Source organism: Thermobia domestica, chromosome 3, assembly GCF_964235325.1.
Source record: "Thermobia domestica chromosome 3, izTheDome1.hap1.1, whole genome shotgun sequence".
NCBI classification, from domain to species: domain Eukaryota; kingdom Metazoa; phylum Arthropoda; class Insecta; order Zygentoma; family Lepismatidae; genus Thermobia; species Thermobia domestica.
In genome coordinates, this window is record NC_137456.1 from 267377536 (window position 1) to 267397844 (window position 20309).

Here is a 20309-nt window from a genome sequence, read left to right on the forward strand (position 1 = left end):
TTACACATCTAAACTTTGATGGGAAGATCAGCGTGCGCTTACAGAAACATGAAGGGGATATTCTTAATGGTATCATATTGAATGGCCCATTCGTTAGTCTTTCCACTGCGAATCATCAAAGAAAATTCGACTAGAAAACTACTGCTGTTTCGCACATACGTAGATTTCGTACAACTGCTCTAATACTTTTCTGAATATCATCTGGGACTGTATTCCTGAGAACGTAATCGAAATAAGCTGCTTGTTGGCTGAGTAAAGATCGTTATTCAATGTTATATCACTAGCACGAAATTTTAAACATCGGTGTCGTATGATAGAGTAATTAACAACTCTTTGGCCAAATGCACTTTCAAACCTTGATGTGTCTACCTATGCAGAATGTTCAAGTTCAAATACATAGACAGAAATTAGTTACAACTGTATGTTCCGCAAGGTGTATTTTTACATTGCCCTGACGAACAGTACACTGAATGTTTCAATGAGCGCAACAGCATCTCTTCTGAACATACATGGAATTTCCGAATCTACGTGTGACTTCTTTGTGCCCATTGGTTTTCTTGCAGACGTAGTTAATATCCAAGTTTAAATTCGAGCATTTCAATCACAACAGTTCAATACAAATTTAAAATGAACCAATTTGACGAATTAGAATTTACTTGGAGTTGTAAAAGCTGCTGCCTTCTACAAAATATAGTTAATATCGATACACATAAATTTCAATATGCAGCATATGATTTTGAATAAACATTATTGAAATGAAGTTTCTAATAATAATGAATTTTATTTGCTTAATTTACCTAGTACTGTTTTCTACTAAATAAATATTTTTTTCAAAAAAAAAACTTCTTACCAAAAGCACTGCAATAATGAGAATAACATTGCAGATTGACGCTAATCCATATCCCCCAAAAGATATGTAGATGTATATTTTATTTGCTGTAAAAGAAATATTACTCATTACTATTACTCATGTCAATTTATACTATTTACCTAATAATAAGAAAATACCGTGTGTGTGTGTTATCAACGTATTTCATTGAAACAATACAAGTAGTTATACTCGTATTCTACAGACGTAGACTTTGACCAGATGTAATCAAATAAAGTCGTTTGGTTTTATTTTTGAATTGTGGAGGACGAGAAGGGTTAAATAACATTGTATGTTAGCTAGCAATATTACATATACGAGCGACTCCGATATTAAGTAGAGTTTCATAGTTTGTTTCTTTGTAATTTATGTCCACCATGTTGGATCCCCTATTTTTATTTCTAAACATTTGATGTCAGATTCATATTCAGCTACCTTTCAAACCTATATATATCACGTCTCAAAACAGTTACGTTATAGCTTCTTATTTGTTCCACGTTTTCTGATGTTGGAGCGAGCCTTGTTCTTACGTTTAAATGGCCACCACGCAACCTACAGGCCCCATACAAGCGAGAGATTTCACATGTGAAGTATACTCGGTGCGACCTTTCCAGCGATATATAACACATGCAGATCCCGGTGTACCAGCTCATGTACTTCCCTGGTAAGTCTTAGGAGAGCAAAACAGCGACGAGCTGGATTTTCGCTCAAGACTAAAACAAATAGAAGCATGGGTGTTACATTGTTTGCTATAAACGTCGACTGAGGTTGGAATTTTAGGACTTTTCCGGAACCAAATCAGGATTGAGTTGAAACGTCAGACGTTTTGCTTGCTACAGATTTACAGGAAAAATATCTGAAGGTAGTAAATAGCAGAAAGGATATGTTTTCGATTAAGCGATCAACAAAAAAGACCTTCTCTTCAATAATTAGCTGTCTGATACGTTTCCTACGTTGCTAATGTGGAAAGTCTCAAGATCAAGCAGAATGAACCCCCCTTCAAGTTGACAAAAAATGGCTTTTCGTTGTAAAGGATTCCACACCATGACTCCCTGGCCAAAATTATCATACACGCCCTCTCAATAAATGACATATTAGTGCGCGCGAAGTGTTTTGCTTTTGAAACAGCACAGTTGACAGGGAACGTATTACAGGAACGGACATTTCGCCGATAATAACCAGTATTCATGTAGCTTAGAATTGTTGGCAATCTGAAAATAAGAATTCTTTGGTTAGTGTAAAAGAGTTTACTTGACTTCATAATTTTGGTGCCAGCTACATGTACAATATGTTGGTAAACTAGCCCAGATTTTAACGAATCCTTGGTAGCACCTTTGAGTTCCCAATATCTTATTACACCACTAGCGACATTCAGTAGATGATGGGGTTCTGCGAAATGTTATCTAGTCTATTGGAAGTCAATTTCTGTAGCTTGGCTGTTAAATTTCTCATTTTACATTTTTACCAATAAGTTGCCATTCCTTAATTCTTGATATCATAAACATTTGCGGAACTTTCAAGTAATAACAGCATTAATGATGTAAGAGGACAAGTCCTTTATAATACTCAGACGATTTGATTCCGCATTGGCTCGTATGGTTTCTTTATCTTTAATTGGAAGAGATCGTACTACAACCAACATGATATTTGTCATTTCCACACTATAAACAGCTTGATAGATATCTCATTTTCTTTTGTTTTGAGTTTTGTTTGCGAGAAAGTGAGTCCGAAACGGAGTTTATAATTTTAGTACCCGTAAATGGTTTGCACTATATATATATATATATATATATATATATATATATATATATATATAAAGAGAAATCGTGTGTGCAATACACAACTTTAGACAGGTGGTTTCGAGGAGAATTTGCACTACTTCCTCGGCTATCCCACTAGTATGTCCTCAGAGAAGTATATTCTTCTGGTCGACGTGTTAAAAGCGAATGGTAGCAAGGAAACAATTCTCAAAACAGAAATGTATGGTAACAGAAAACAGAAGAATTGGAACAAAATAAAGAATCTGTAAACGAAAAGGAAAGATCTCACCTTCCCAGATGGATACAACATTTGTGGATTATTAAAACTTTTCTGCTTTTATATCATTAATTATGAATAAAGGTTCATGATTTTTGTCTACTCTGCCAAAGATTCGGAAACCGAATTACACAAACATGACGCACACAAGAGCATGCCAGAATGGGTGCACGTCTACCAAGATGGAGGAAGACTTCCACTAAACATCTACTTTCCAAGAGTGCCCGAACAATCTGGGATTGTTTATCGGTATTAGCAGTTCATAGAGCATGCAAGATCATGTGAGCTTCCTCAATGTAAAATCATGCCACACTTCCATCTTCAACCCTCCCCGATGATCATGGTTCTCTGTATGCAGGATAATATAATATTTAGAGATCTCACTCGTGGCTAGATGGTTAGCATACCTGCCTCTGATAATAAAGTCTGCGACTCAAACTCAATGTGTCCTCTTGAGATTCGCATACTATGCTAAACTGTATGTTAATGACTACTATAGCGTCGCTACTAAACAGAACACTAAAGATGCAATCAACAAACAATTTATGGACAGATTTACAGTGTAACACCTTCTTCACAACTCGTTCACTCATCGGAGTTCACTAAAACAATTCTTCATTCTATTTAGCTTAGTGCCCACAGATAGTAATCGATTCCCTCCGTGCGCTGAACGTTTTTCATAACGAAGTATGTTTGATGTTATTTTTCGAGAAATTCGAAACACTGATCTCTGAGTGATATATTTTGTCTTTGTTTTATTGTTGATTCAAATTCTAAATGAAATTTAGAACATCCACTCGGAAACAAAAACATACTTTGAAAACTTTGATGGCTTGAAAACACTGTTCAGCCCGAGTAATGTCAGCCAATACTTCAGTAAGTGTTTCATTTCATGTAGCGGCTTCTTACAAAGTTTCCTTTCTACTCTTCTTTGGGTTTCTTCGCTAATGTGGTTGAAGTTTACATACCACCCATACACATTAGTATATATATATATATATATATATATATATATATATATATATATATATATATATATATATATATCGTAAGTTCCAATGCAAGTTTCAATTACAATTTATGGCTTGACTCGTAGCTCTAATCTTGTGAATTTTATTCATTCACTAGGCCTTTCTGTGCACATTCTTCTCTAATGAATGCTAGTTGACGACTTTTTTGCCACGGCACATAATAGCAGGAAGGTTCACTCATTTTGCTATGGATAGCATAGGTTTTCAGAAGGCACTCTTGATGGTCAGAATACTCTTCACGGGACAGTAGCTAGTTACTTACCAAAATATTGATGAACGGAATGGGCTTGACGATTTTAACTGAGTTCTGACGATGATAATTTTGACATCCTGGAAAACATTTACCCAGCCTTATAATGTTCGTTTCCCAAGAGCATTAAACCGCAGAATCCAAAAATAAGTACTAATATTCCATCATCATATAAGACACCATTCCTTACAAATTCAATAGTGCAATGATCTCGTATGGATGATGGTTGGAATGGGTAATTTAAGTGAGGGTAATCAAACTAATTAATGTTTTTAACATCGTCCGTCCATAATTCGTTTGTATCTAAGATTAGCACAAATCACGTGTATCTGTAATGACAAGGCATTCACGTTTACCGACAGATATTTCCGTCAGGTAATCTGTAGATAAAAATAGAAAGAAAGAGCACATCAAAATGTTGCTGTCATAAGACAAAGTTAATTTTCACTTCTGACGTTGAGATATTCAAACCATTTAGAAAACTTCAAATATCTTTATTGAACCAGAATTCGGTGATAATTCCATGAGACTTACACAAACTGATGTAAGCATTCAGAGTTATAGAAAATTACATCGAGTTGATTGGCATCCCTGATCTATGGATCGAAAGCGGTATCTTTACTGATACAACTGTAAGTCATTTATTAGACTGTAAACCAGGCCGTATTTAATGCAAAATTCACAGAATTACATTGCATGTTTGATTTACATTACTTTTATTAAGGTTTCTTAAAGAACACAAATACTTAGAAGATAAATGCAAGAATATACAAACAATGATTTGTGATGCATGATATAAAAATATTCGTATACGTTCAATTAGCAAACCAAGCCACAACCGAGGAAGTGGAGAAAATGCAACTAAGTATATGAAAAACTTGAAGAGTTTTGTAAAAGAAATGATGAAGAATACCACGTTCAAATGATTCTAAATTACATGAGTATGATTTTCACCTTGTTGTCATTTATGCGAGCATTGAGAATTGCAAAGTGGAAGTTAAGATTGTCTTCATTAGAAGATTTTACAAAGTATTTTTTTTACATTGAACTTGCACAATTACAGTGCATTCTGCGCCATGCATATTCCAAAAATGAATGCACTAGCCAAAAATAATATGTAAGGATGGTCACAACTTGAAGGAAAGGGGGTCCTTAGAAATCTGGTTCACCAATTTGTCATCTTGGAACGAATGAAGTACTTGTGCAAGACAAGCAGCAATTGAAAATTAGGGGTGGGATTGTCGGAATACCTCTAAATAAGGAAACGTGAATATTTTTCTAACAATTTCAGAGCTAACAAAGATATGTGCTCTGGGCACGAATCCAAGTGTTTCCAAAAAGCCTACAGACCATCATGAAGCAAACTGAGCTGCATCATCACTTTATAAGAAAAATGTCATTGATATGATATAATATTTGAAAAAGCATGTGAATCATTTCACCTAAGATGGGGAAGAACTGCTTAATATTATTAGAATGGCTATTGCAAAAGATGACTTGAAACATGATGTATGCAGCACGCCAGACGATGGTTAACAAGAATACCAAAATTACGTTATTGAACGAATTATTGGAACAAACAATTTCTAGGGCCATTCCCTCACGGAAAACTAAAATTGCGGAAAACAATGATAAAAAAGTGAAAGCTCCTAGGGAACAAAGTATTTTAGAAATAAAAGACGACGAGAATCTGTTTAGTCGTCTTGTCGTTCTTTGTCGTTCGCGTCCTCATGGACATTTCAAAGCAATTATCGGAAAGAATGAATTACCAGCAGGTCAAAGATCCTTGTTTGCAAGTAATGGAAGAATGTACACAACTCAAGTCTGAAGTAAGCTTATGCACCATTTTCAAGAATTTTACACAAAGTGAATAACCCCAGAGGTTTTACACTGCTTCTTTAGTAAACAGCAAAGGTGCAAAGCAAGTAGAATCTACTGACTCTGAGACTGCAATTATTGGTGGAATGGCAGAATTACATCCATTGTTACAATCAACCGATACGCAAGGTGATGCTGATAAGCAAAACCAGTTCAGCAATAACATTTTCGGCCAGTACAACAAATACGCAGAAATCCATATCGAATTCGAAACTAAACTTGCGAATTCCCTAACAATGTCACCGGAGAAAAACGGCAGCATTGCAACCCATTTGTTATGTACACGGTTGAAGAAAAAATGAGTGTGAAATATGTCAGAAGGAAAAAAGTTTTATATCATTATAAAGACTACTTACTGCAGTATTTAGTCAGAATTTGCTCAAGAAGCCTAGGCATTTATTTAAAACTGTTATTCTTTGTTGCCGTGGCAAAGTCAAGTCAAAAAGTCACCGGCAGAAGACCTCAGGACTTCACAAGAACAAGTTGATACGAAGTTAATCCTCTACGAAGTTCTTGCAACTCAAAAAGAAGTTAAAAATTAACAATTTTTTACCAGATACTGATGTTCTTGTACTGGCGATCACTAAATATACAGCATTGACAGAGCAGTGACAATATACAGCATATATATTTGTTTTAACTAGTTCCCAGAACGTCATGATTCGTTTCAGAATATATTTTCTTTCTGGATGTGACAGTACTGGTTGCTTCGGTTAAAAATCAAAAGCCAGTTTTTGGAAGAACTTCACAAATGCTAGCTACTCTCAAATATCTTGTCTCATTAGGTAAAACAGATATCATTCAGGATCAAACACACTGCACTTAAAGAATAAATACCTTCAGTGTGCACGTCAAAACTAAACATTAAAACCTTGGGTTTGCTATGGTGGCGGTTGTTTACCAGAAAACAACTCCAGGGATCAAAGTCCGACTCAACTGTCTATAAGAAGAGGTCATTATTATTGACAATGATATTAAAAGGAGTTCAATTTTCAAACCTAATATTCCACCCCAACTACTGACTTTGGCTGGATGGTACCTGTCATATGTGACATACCTTGTGCTCCTCAAGACATACTTTCATCAGTATGCTGTTCCTGTGTCTAGCATCCTGCATGTATGTCCAAAATGATGTACTAGGTACCGGAATGTGTTCATGCTTTTCTAAGACTGATGAATGTGAGAATATTGCAAATCTTGAAGTGGATTATGATGACAATATTGTGTAACACTCTATGCTATTCTGAAGTTGAACTTTTCATTCAGTTTCAAGTTTGAAAATTTTTAACGTCTTAGTACATAATATATAGTAACTATACACTGACAATAACGATAATTTTGCACTAACAATTTAGTAATAAGTTTTCCTTGTCATGTCTTAAGTATATATAGCTTATTTTTTATATTCCTGTATTAACAGAATTTCAAAATGTTGACTGTAGACTGTAGTTTTATATATTCGTTTTATTTTATTTTCGATACAACTCAAGCAAATAACAGAAAAGTTGTAGGAAAGAAAAGAGTTGAACTGCTGAAACTTTTCGCTTAAAAAAAGACAATCGAAAACAGATGAAAAATAAACGATACAAAGATGGATTTAAGTTTCGTTCGTCCGCCATTTTGAAATGGTCACCATGTGTGCCAGTGGACCTTCAACATCTTATGTCCTACATCATAAGTATCAAATAAAAAGGATTTCACCATATTCGCAGTTACTTTAACGTCATCAAAAACTTCTCGTGCAACAATATTGAAAAAAGTACAAAAAATGACCAAAAACATGAATTCTGCATTTTGATAAAAACTAAAGTAGGTAGAAAAATGTCATTGTAAATAAATGTATAGAGATATAACTTTCCTTTTTAAAAATAACATAATTAAAATTGTGAAAAATAGCCGAAATAGAACAAATAAAAATGCTATTCGTCCCCCATTTTGGAACGGCAGCCATATTTACCAGTAGGAGGTCCCAAAAGTCCACCGGCCCTTTTCCTATTGTACAGCGCATCTAGAAAAATATGAGATCGTCAAAATATTTAATCATCAAATTCCACACGGAATGCAATTACGAAAAGCGCTATACTAGAAGTACAGAAATGGTCGTACTGTGTACATCCGTTTGAGCTTGTCAAAAGTATGTCGGTCATCGGCCTATTTACACGTTCGTCAATAACTGAACCAATTCGAACGTCCATTGCACGTACACAAATTATTACACACTGTATATCAGTAAGGCAATATTGATAATGCGTCTGTTATGAACATATTTCCACATTCTTAAAAAATAAGACCAATTTGAACATCCGCAAGTCCTACATTGTACACCAGATAGTTTGGTCATGGAATGCATAACTAAGTTCCTTCAAATGTGAACGGTCCCGTCAATCTCAGTTCCGCGATTACTATTGTAGAGTTTTCAAAAATTTGGATGTTTGTTGTATTATAGTGTCGTTAGTTACCAACACTGAATACTATGGGTGGGGTATTTTAATATATTGTTTTACATGTAGATTTAAAATATAAAATAGCCTGATAGATTGTCATTAAAAGAAACAGTTTTATGTTGGTTATGGACCACTACTTGTCTGATAGAATTGAGGTTTATGCCAAACTAATTTTGCTTCTTGACATTTGCTTATCACAAATACATTTCAGCTTTTCTGTTAATTAGTTTAGAAGTTACAAGAATTTACATTAAGGTTTCAAACTATATATTGAACATGTAAACTTTGTATTATGTTGTTTTTAAATAAATACATATATGTGTAGATAAATGTTATTCAACGTATTTACGAATATGATGTAAGTCAAAGTTATCTTTTATAAGTAAGTTATCTTTTATAAGCTCTGCTAAGGTAAATAGGGGTTGCGATAAATTTCCATACTTTTTTATTAGCTCTGGAATGTTACAAAGGGTGTTGAGAAAATATTCCATAGACTTATGTAGTTTTTTGTAAAATCTGCTATGTTAAATAAGGGTTAAACAGGTAGTCGTAAAATAGAACAAATACACCTAAAAATTGATCATAAAAGGGATCGAATACACCTCGATAGACTGTTTATAAAAGAGAATGCGTTTTTGAGGTGTTCAATTTTCTATAGATAGACGATACGGGCGGCATCACGTATCATGCGACACTAGAAAATTAAGTCCTTATTATCAAGACGCCCTGAAACAAGAAGCAAATTTTCACAAGGTGCTGTCAAGTGTCGTCCACCTACTCACATATTTTACGGGTGCTTAATTTGAAAAGTATTTTCAAAGAAAGCTGTGTCGTCAAAGTGAGATTCTTGGGATGTTTCTCAAGGGTAGAACGGGTCCTGGGACCGGACGACACCCGTCTGATTTTAAAAGAAATAAAAATAAGAATTTTAGCTTTTTCTGAAGAAAGAGAGAGTGAGGGTAGGAGAGAGGTGAGGGAGAGAAAGGAAGAAAACTGACGTCACAGTACCTGTAGCTTCGTCTCTGCTGGGCTTCCTCCTGTTGTTCGCCTGGTGTTTAATATGTCGGATACCGAATTACAAACTGTTCGGTTTGTCTTCCAAATTACTCCCGAAGTGCTCGATTGACTGCCGTGCACTCCCCGGACCGACTCCGTTGACTGTCTTTTGATAACTTCGCGACTATAGTCCTCGAAGACCGACTCCAAAGACTCCAAGCGACTTCAAAGGTTCCGTGAGACTTCGAAGGCTCTGTGTGTCTCTGAAGGCTCCGTGTGACTCCCTCTTTCCGGGATGGAGGGAGTATTTAAAGACCAAGATCTTCTGGTAATCCTGCTGACTCCAGACACGTGTAGATGAGATGTTTTCGTCCCAACAGGTACTCATGACGTCAGAGATGGACAGATAGTTGGGAAAGTAGCTCTCTCAGCTTTATTACATAAAAAATACACATTGACATAATACATTATATAACATAAACAAACACTTCCACGATTTAGCCACGAAAACACAAAATTACGGAAGAGAAACGTAGACTAAATTCTCAGACATACATGAATTTCATAAACTAAGACATCCGAATAACTAGCGTTCTTCGACACATAAGAGATAGCTTTATGAAATTAGGAAAAAAAGGAAAAAAAGGAATAATCTCACAACACCGAAGATAAGGCTGAAGATGTCTTAAAGAATAAATGATTTTGTGGGAGATCAACGATAGTCAATAAATATTAGTCTCTTCACACTCCCACCGCTAAACTTAGACATGCGGTTTTAAAGAAAACACGCATCGTCGTCACCACTATTTTGAAAATAGACTGTATATATTGTTTTGATTAACGTCACTATACGTTAAATAAAATACATGAAGTACACTGTAGCAACAAACAAGAGAAAAAAAATGACTGAATATCAGTTTTTCAGTATCTCATTTTTTTTTTAAAAAAAAGGAAAATAAATCTCACACAAAGAAATCGACGATAATCAATAAATCGTTAACCAAACACTGCACATAAACACATAAAGCACTGAATAACATTCTATGTTTCGAATGTAGCTAATGACACTTGATGTCAACAAAACATATGGAAAAGCACGTGTAATTGTTTAGTCAACTTGAATAACACCTTGGTCAGCAGAATTGAACATCTTCACTGGGTCAGTGTTCTGAAGATAACGCAATTCTTGGAATGTACGTGGCCTTGTAGTTTCAGAAGAATCACTGGCAAGGTGGCCACAAGTTGGCAGCACTAATCAAACTTCTTGACATCCGTTGTCTGAGAGGGAGGGGGGAGAATGACGCTGACAGCCATCTTGTGGAATTGTCCGTGTTCTTTAGAGTGGAGGAGCAAAGATATTTTTCGTTTACTGTTGCTTATATTTCGTGTTAGTATTATGTTGTTGATGAAGAGAGAAAAAAAAGGTGTCCAGCGGGCGAATAGGTGATGTCTTGGCTGATAAATCAGGTGAGAAAACTGAAGATTATAGTTAAAACTGGTGGGCGGGTCTGACACTAAGTGTTGTCATATTGAGAAGTTCTTGGTTCGGGTCCATCCAAATTGCAGTATGGAGAAGAATTGGTGTCCTCTTCTTCTCTTCATAAAGTTGTGGAATCTTCTTGGCTTCAAACAAGCTGCGTACTGTGAGGGTTGAAGGGGTATAATTGTTAAGAATAAGGAGGTTATGGATGTGAGTAGGACCATGAGGGGGGTGGAAATTTGAAATGTTAAGATTTAAAATTAGGGCTCATTTGGTACAGGGTGATTGAAATATAACGAGGAAGAGTTATCAAAATATACAGCAGAAGTGTGGTGGGTAAAAAGAGAGAAAAACATGAAAATATAATGGTGGGAAAAAATTAAAAGAAAAATTTCTAAGATGGCGGCTAAGCGTTGATGCCAGTAAACGCAAGGTATTATGGGCTTAAAGATGGCGACGACCATGAAAGTGCAAGGGTAAATACAACAACCGGTAAACTAATGTAGGTAGGATCTAGGAAGGGGGGGGGAGTAGAAAAAGAAGAGAAAAACTCGAGCAGATATAAATACACATAAGTAAAACGATAAACGTAGTGCCCAAACTCTTGAATCATACAACTATTTATGATAATGACAAAACTCTAATTTTTTTTTGGGGGGGAAGGGCTCATTATTTCCAACATAAACCTAACCCATTTCCTGATTAGGTTGGGAACTTAAGGTAACTAGAGGTTGGATTGGGTTTTATCGCCCAATACTCGATTGTGTTAGTAAAATTATGTTGGAAATAAAAGTTGGGGGGGGGCAGAAGGTCTCTAAATTCATAAAAATAGATATGTGCGGTAATGATTGTCAATTTTATATGGTCGTGCGTATATACGTTCTAATATCTTCTTCTAGATGCTGTTTCACAAAATGCGTGAATTGCTCGACATCTCAGTTTCCGTATCCACTTTTAAGAATACACTATATAGTTGGAAATGTACGAAGATTTTACGTTAGAATTCGTTAATTCCAAGACGGTAGAAGGCGGCACTATAATCTCTGTACCAAAACTTCCGTCACTAACTATCAATTCTTCCGGAGGAGGAGGTAAACTCAAATCTGACACTGAATGTGCATCCTCATTTCTGTTCGAAGTGGTGAACTTTTCTGGGGTCACTTCAGGTTCTTGATCTCTTTCTTCAGACCTCTCGTTACGTTTATTTTCAAAACTCTTCGTCTGCAGTGGCGTATCATCACCAATTTTTTTCATTAAACTTTTCATTACTCTATAGAGCAAAATTAGACTTACAATTGCAATAACGGTTTGCACAATGTCTAAAAAGTAGCTCAATTCTTGCAAAGAAAATTCCGTAGACGCACTACATTTTCTACAAAACCATATAAAATTGAAAATCCCATGTTCCCTTAGCAAATAAATAAGTAGAAGAGTGATGATGATATTCCAAATAATAATAATTCCTGGTATAAAATACTCATGCTTATAGATAGGCATCTTAATGGGCGTCTGGTCAATTATCGTAAATGCTGATATATTCATATGTCGGATCGAAGAACTCCAAACATCGTTAAGTAAAGATGAAACATTAAAAAATTCATTCCCTTTATACGTAGATCGTAATAGCATCAGATCATTAGAGACTAGCTGGCTCGGAAAAAGATGTAAAAATACAGGTTCGGTAAGATCATTGTCGAGACACGGAAAATCCGATCTGACGAAAAGATTTCTCTCCACAATTAATTTAGTATTGCATGGTATTCGAATTTTAAGGGCTCCGTATAATCTGGCTTCTTCTGGAACTCGAATAGTTGACACATTTTCTCTAGTCTTCAAAGTTAGAAATTCTGGCGGATGTGTTAAAACAAACTCATGCGATCCAATGTCTATAATCTGTGCCTCTTTCGAATCATAGCACGTATGGTCACAATTGTGTAGTATTTCCCTGACTGTACTGGCAACGAAAGCTGCGTGAGCACAATTTATTAAACGAGATCGTGTCACAGTGTGTGTAGGTATCTTACATAACTTTGATTGGCTATAATGACAAGCAAGTAGGCTTATTGGTATAAGATCTTTTTTATCTTGAATTACCATAACTAAAGGCTGGATATCAACGGTACAAGTTTGGTTGTATACAGCAAACGGAAGTGGCTGCACATCATATAACTCAAATGAAGGCTGTATTTCAACGATCGGAATTTTCATCTGTAGGTAAATGTACGTGTCGGTGATTGAACAAGTCAAAACATTAATTGAATAATACATCTCCAATAACGACTTATCTATGGCTAACTTATATCCATTTTTCAAAATGATATTCTCACATTCAGATAAATGTGCGTGCAACACTTTATAAGGAATTATATTAGGGTTCAGCCTAGCATCTGTACACATCTGAATTGTCAGATCTTATTTAAAAATTTGTAGAAACTGTACAAACTGCGTTGAAATCGAATAAAACTCTTGAATGAACGAAATGACCTCTTTATGTACTCGATTTGCAAGCTTATTAAGATGATCTCCCAGATCATGTTCTTGATCCAATATTTTTGCCGAAAAGTTTCTAATTTTATGAAAATTATCCTGTATCTGATCTTGAAAACTTAAAAATTCTGAAGTTGTGTTCTGAATATATAAATTGTTTTTCAACAATTGTTTTTGTAAACCCAGTACTGTCTGTTCCAAATGGAATTCCTTCTTGTTTATCGAATCAATAGATGAACTGTCAGCTACGTCACAACACCAATTCAATGCTTTCCCAATGAACCCTAGCAGTGCACGCGGAGATCTGGTTGATAAACGATGAAATCGTGGATTTGGAGGCTTTAAAAAATAATCGTTAATATGGACTTGCAGATTATGTAGGTCTTTCGCAGCTTCGCAAACATCTGGAGCTAGAGTGTCATTTTCGTTGCAAAGCAGAGATTCAAAAAGAGAAGAAACCTTAACATCATGCGGAAAGGAAAATGTCAAATTAAAAGATATCGGTAAAGAGTGTTGGTACAAAATAACATTAGGGAGTTTACGGAAAAATAAACCAGATGTTATTTGGAACTCGGTGTTACTAGACGTCACATGTGGGAAAGAGAAAGACAGGATAATGCAGCTTAAAACAAAATAGGTTATCTGAAACACAAATTAAATATAATGAGAAATTTAGAATTTTCACATGTTCTATTGATTATTATCTCTGCTAGCCTAAGTATATATGTTATTGTCAAATTGCGTTACTTATTTGATTGTTTCTTTTTTCTTTTTCAGGTAAGTGGAGAATCTGAAATTTCTAAAATAAAGTTGTCCCAAAAAATGATAATAGGAGACGGATATGATGACGAGAGCAAAAGAAAACTGCATAGCACTGATGATGAATAACTATATCCTTTCCCATATTCTATATATATTGCTAGCGTTAAGATAGCTTTAAGTCAATTAACCAGTAACATACTAATACCTTTTTTCTTTCAGCTATTTTATATAGGAAAATAGAGGTGTATAAGTTGTTCATAGATTTTTTGATTCTCTTTGTCATACTGCACGAACACTATTCTTTCGATAGAGTCAAGATGTTCTTCGAGGAAAAGACGTACTGTCTGTAAAGCAACGCGACAAGCATCTGCTTTAGGAAAACCAAAAACTCCTGTAGAGATGTTGGGGAACGCAATGGATGTTATATCGTTGTCTACTGCTAATTGCAACGTTTTTTCGTAACACATTTTTAACTTCTTAGGATTTCGATCATCAGGTGCTCTAACATGAATCACAAAATCCACGGGTAGATTGTAACCCTGTGTAATGCATACGTTGCCCTGGGAAAGGTGGGATATTTTACGACACTCGTCTTGCATTTCTTCTCCTGCAAGACTTTGAATTGCTTTGTCCACGCCTCCTCGTGGCTCTAGAAAGGAATTGGACGAGTTTACTATACAATCACCAGCTAACGTCGTGATTGAACCGTAATAAAGCGCAACTTTCTTATTAATGTCGTGGTTGACGGCAAACTTAGGTCTCTCCAAACCTTCCACTGAACTTGTTTTCGGACCCACCTGATCCCAAGATGGTAGATCGGACATGAAAACAACTTTCCTTATAAACAACGATTCTAATTGCGTTTCGTTATCTGGATCTTGGAATTCCATTAAGAAGGAATTTACCTTATCCACTTCCTGGAGATTTTTATCCGGTACTCCCTCTCCTACTACATCAATCTCAGATGTTTCTAACTTACGTAAATTTTTAGGCAGTCCTTCTGGAGGAGGATAATACTTTTTTAACCTGTCGATCGCTATAGAATCAATCTTTATTTGACCTCGGGGAGTTCGGTATTTTACATAGTAACTATTGTCATGCTTACGGGATACTATTTGTCCTGGTCCAAAATATTTTCCAGAGAATGCACTACAGTCACCTTTCCGTTTCGTCGCATCGTAGATCCACACAAGTTGACCCTTGTTAAATGTCTGCTGCTCCCTCTTCTTATTATGTGACTTTACAGAAGTCAGATGTCTATTGTACAAGTTTTCCTGGGCCTTGTCCCTTATGTACTGAAGTTGCTTAATTCTGTCTTGATTCTCAGAAAACTGACATTGCGTGGCTAATATAGCAGAGTGTAATAGCCGTGGGGAATATCCATGAAGGGCTTCGAAAGGACTAAAACCCATACTCAAGTTACAAGTCACGTTGTACGAGAACGTAACCTGTGGAAGTAATTCTATCCAATTCGACTGATCATATTTGTCCAAAGCTAACTTCAATTGCTGTTCTATATGCCGGATTACGACTTCAACTGTTCCGATACCGTAATGCCCTTGTACATCTGCAAAGTGTATCTGTGTTCCTAGGATGTGACAAAGCTCTTTAAACACAGCACTAGTGAAAGCTGCTCCGCGGTCACATGCGATCTCTGTTACTAGTCCATATTTCAGAATAACGTTCTCGTATAGAAAAGAACTTACGGAAGCCGCTGAAGCATCTGGTAAAGATCCGTGATACAGAATCGTGTCCCTTCATCCACTACAACAATGAGAAACTTGTGTCGTAAGATATTATTACAGGGGTACACCCCTCCTAAGTCAACATAAACTCTATAGAAGGGTGGAACACAAGGGTGTGTCTGCAGACTTCCGTAAGGTTTGCCACTACGCTTTTTCAATATTTGACAGCTAATGCATTGTTTGCATTTTTCATAAACGAATTTCTTCATGTTTACAAAATAAACAGATTTCACTAGGAGGTTATACGTCTTACTGAAACCAGCGTGATTGGCACCTAATTTCTCTGAATGGGCCTTCTCGAATACTACATCCCTTAACTTGGTGGGCACTGCTAATAGAAAAACTTTTCCCAATGGCGTCTTGTTAACTTTATACAGGATATTGTTACGCAGGGCAAAATGCGATGCTCTCCTCTCATACTCCGGGTCTTTGTCGGGTCTATCCTCCAAATACGCGATGATTTTACTCAGAAATCCGTCATTCCTCTGCTCCTTCTTAAGGTCAATGCTATCCAAGTCCTCGATCATGAAGATCCTTGGGTCTGAGGCACTCGCTTCTTCGTCCTCCTCGTCTCTTCGATGTTTTACAAAGCGGCTGATGGCGTCTGCTTCTAAATTCTCGGAACCAGCAACATGAGAAATCGTAAAGTCATGAGAATCAATCTCTGACAACCAACGAGCGAGTTTCCCTGTCAAGTTCTTACTATGACGAAGAAATGTGATAGCCTTCGAATCAGTGTGAAGATGAAAATGACGTCCGAGGATAAAGTAACGAAAGGAGCTTAAAGCGTAGAGAAGGGCTAAAAGTTCCAAATGATAGACGGACAAATTCTTCTCCGATGGAGCAACTGCTCTGCTCGCATACGCAATTGGCACCAATTCAGCATCCGGCTCATCTGTAGCTGGTTGTTTGGCTACACAGGCCAAACCTTTCTTGCAAGCATCTGTAAAAATGTGCAGCTCTCTTTCAGGCTTGTAGGCCATTAAAGTTGGACTCTCCAAAATCGCATTTTTTAATGCTTCGAAGGATTGCTGCTGTTCAGAACCCCAAGTAAATTCCTCGTCACGCCTCATCAATTTCTGTAAAGGGTGCGCTATCTCGGCAAAGTCCTTGACATACCTTCTCAGGAAAGAACAAACACCGAGAAAACTCTTCAAGTTCTTCTTTGTCCTTGGGCGTTGGTAGTCCTTGATCGTGTCCAGCATCCGGTCAGAGATCTGCAAACCATATTTCGGAAGTTTATGGCCTAAAACCACCATAGAGTCATGTGCTATTTTCGTCTTCTCGGGTGACAATTTTAACCCACGTTCTCGAAGTTTTTGGAAGAGGATGGTGCACCAGTGTATCATTTCGTCCACAGTAGAGGCCACTACATAAAAATCGTCAACGTAATACATTATATTCGAACTCGGGACGCCTGCGAGAGTCAATTTCACTAATCTATTCAAAGCAGCTGCCGAGGACACATGGCCCATAGGCAGAACTTGGTAAACATAACTCGAAGCACCTGGTACGGAGAATCCTGTACACTCCTGACTCTCTTTTGTGATTGGAATTTGGAAAAATCCCTGTTTCATGTCACTAGAAGTGTAAAGAAGACGTCCAGCCATACGAGCAAGCAAGTCGTCAATCGATGGCGTCGCAAAGTTCGAGGCGAGAGATTTCCCATTGAGATGGCGCAAATCTGAAACAAATCTGAACTGTCCATTGCGTTTTTTCACTAAAAGAATAGGGTGGTTCCATGGAGACGTCTGCTCGCGAATCGTTCCTTGTCTTAGCATAGTATCCAGCTGTTGTTTGAGGACTTCACGTAGGTGGTAAGGTACTAAATAAGGTGTTTTGTTAACTGGCGTGGGGTTGGAAAGTCGTATCTCATGCTCAAAATCACGGGCGAGTCCCACATCGTCTTCCGACCAACTCCAAACATCGGCAAACTGATAAATTAGGTCGTAAAAACGCTCCCGGTCTTTTGGAGACAAATCTGGGTTGACATCTACTCTTTGCGGGTCACACATCTTTCTAGACTGTTCCAACTTCTCTGGAGACGGTAAAGATTCTTCTGACGCTGTCAATGTCCTTTTTTCTGGATCATCGGGTACCTCCTCGAACTCCTCTGCATCGCCTATCTTCGTTCCTTGGCGCAACTTCACGGTGTTGACGGTGGGATTCGTTACAAACACCACTGGGAACTCACAATCTACTATTACCCTCGGGATAAAAATTCCCAACATTTCCTCTATACGCTGAGATGGTAACAGTAACGCCTTTTTCCCCGTAATGTCCCAACAGGAACGTAACTTCACTAAAGTGTGCGAACGAGGTGGTTAAACAGTATTCTCTAAGACTCTAAAAATAGCTCTAGATTCCCGAGCGATTCTCGCTGTTAATACTTCAGATAAGTTGACCTCTAAATTCCTAGGTGGTAACTTCCTGGACGGAGGACGTCCAAAACGATACAAAGTTAAATTTTGCTTATCATAACTTAAGATGGCTCTATGTTTTTCTAAGAAGTCCGCACCAACCAAAGGACCATAATCAAAATTCGGGATTATCCTAAAAACGTGAGTAAAACACCTGTTGCCAAGGAAAAATTTCAACAAGGCAATTTCGGATACTTGAATGCTTTTTCCCGTAACTCCCTTCAATCTGGTGTTAAGACGAAAACGTCTTGCGTTCTTCGGAACGAGATTCTCCCCGAGACAACTTATTTGGCTCCCAGAATCTATCATGATCTTAACTTGCTGACCATCTAAAAGGGCCGAAACATGTGGTAAGTCGTTAGAAGATACAATGGGGACTATAACGCACCTCCGAGCAGATTCGTCCCTGTCATCTACTCTGTTTTTGAGTTTAAAGAGGCCCTACAGTACCGTGCAATATGGTTAGGCATGTTACATTTATAACAGACAATAGGACCCTTACTAGGAGTCGAACTCTGGGTCTGTGAAGAAGATTGCGTGGAAGAACCTGAATTGTTTTTATTATTGTTGTTATTATTGCTTCTACGGTTTTGACGATTATCACTTCTCTCGTTATTACCCTGACCTACATTCCTTTGCTGACTTTTCTTATTTTGTGCATAATCGCTACCTTGATTGTCATCATTTGAGGTTAACGCGGATATCTCAAGAGTCATTTTAGCTAATTGCTGTTGCAAGTCATTCATTTGATCACTAATTGCCTTTGACTTTGAACTGCTGAATTTGCTGACTTTGAACTGCTGACTCCGCACTTCTACATAACTGACTATCAACTTGGCTTGGCGGAAGCACTGACGAATGCAAGACCGCAGAATTCTTTTTAAAGAATTTTTCCAACTCTTTTCTCTTGAGTAATAGCCGAGTCTTTTCTTCCACTACTAAATCACCCAATAACGCAGATACCGTATTATATTCTTTACGAATGACGACCTTGAAAAAGTTGGGCAATAACCCTTCTATGATCAGTTGTATTTGTTTTCTCTCAGGCGCGTTAGGATCTGCTCTCAGAATGAGATCCTGTTTTGCATATACATAATCAACGACTGACTCATCATCGCCCTGTTCCCGTCCTCGCATTTGGGCCTCTGTCAACTGAGGAACCAAATTATCCTTAAACGCTGTTATTAACGCCTGCTTAAATTGCTCATAAGACAGCTGAGCAAACTCCGGCTTTCTCTCCATAGATGTAAACCATGATTCGGCTGGACCCCTAAGCAAATTCCCAAGTACAAGCTTCCGTCTCATTCCATCCCAACCATTGATGTCAGCAATAGATTCATATTTACGCACAAAACGTTCCACGTCTTCCCCTGACCTAGCGTAGAAAGGCTCTGGCCTTACTATGGTATTAAAAATAGGCAACGGTTGGTTATCGCCTCCTGACGCCATGTCTAAACTGGGCTTCTCAACGGTAACTTCCAAAGAATCGGGAGAAATATCGGATAAGACCTCAGAAAATTCTAACTTTTTCCGAAGCTGGTCTAAATAATTTCTGGTAAACTTAGCCGATACAGGGGACGAACAAGCCGCGGGATCGAAATAAATCGTGTCACTAAGATTTAAGAAGTCATCACCCGGTACTAAAAATTCGTCAACAAGACGTCGCAACATATACACAAAAAATGAACTAAAATGGGCACTAGTTTAACGAAATACACAGTGTACATATATAACTACTTAAGTCTAAATTACACATGCAAAAACTTAGAGGGAGGAAGAGAGATAACAGAATGTCTTAAAGCACAAGAGGTATTTGGGGTTTCTCCACCACTCTTCAAAGGATTGAAGAGAAAAGAAAAAACTTGCGAATAAGAAAAAATAAACTAATAGCGTTTGAGAAGCGTAATACAG

At 37.2% G+C, this 20309-nt stretch overlaps 1 protein-coding gene across 1 annotated transcript in view; it reads right to left on the bottom strand.

The window, feature by feature from the left end:
* The window catches only part of LOC145681644 (uncharacterized), a 255102-nt gene that overhangs the window by 48750 nt on the left and 186043 nt on the right, over nt 1-20309 (bottom strand). The window contains exon 4 of the mRNA XM_081753266.1: nt 851-936. Coding sequence (XP_081609392.1) covers nt 851-936 — 86 coding nt within the window. The remainder of the gene's footprint in view (nt 1-850; nt 937-20309) is intronic.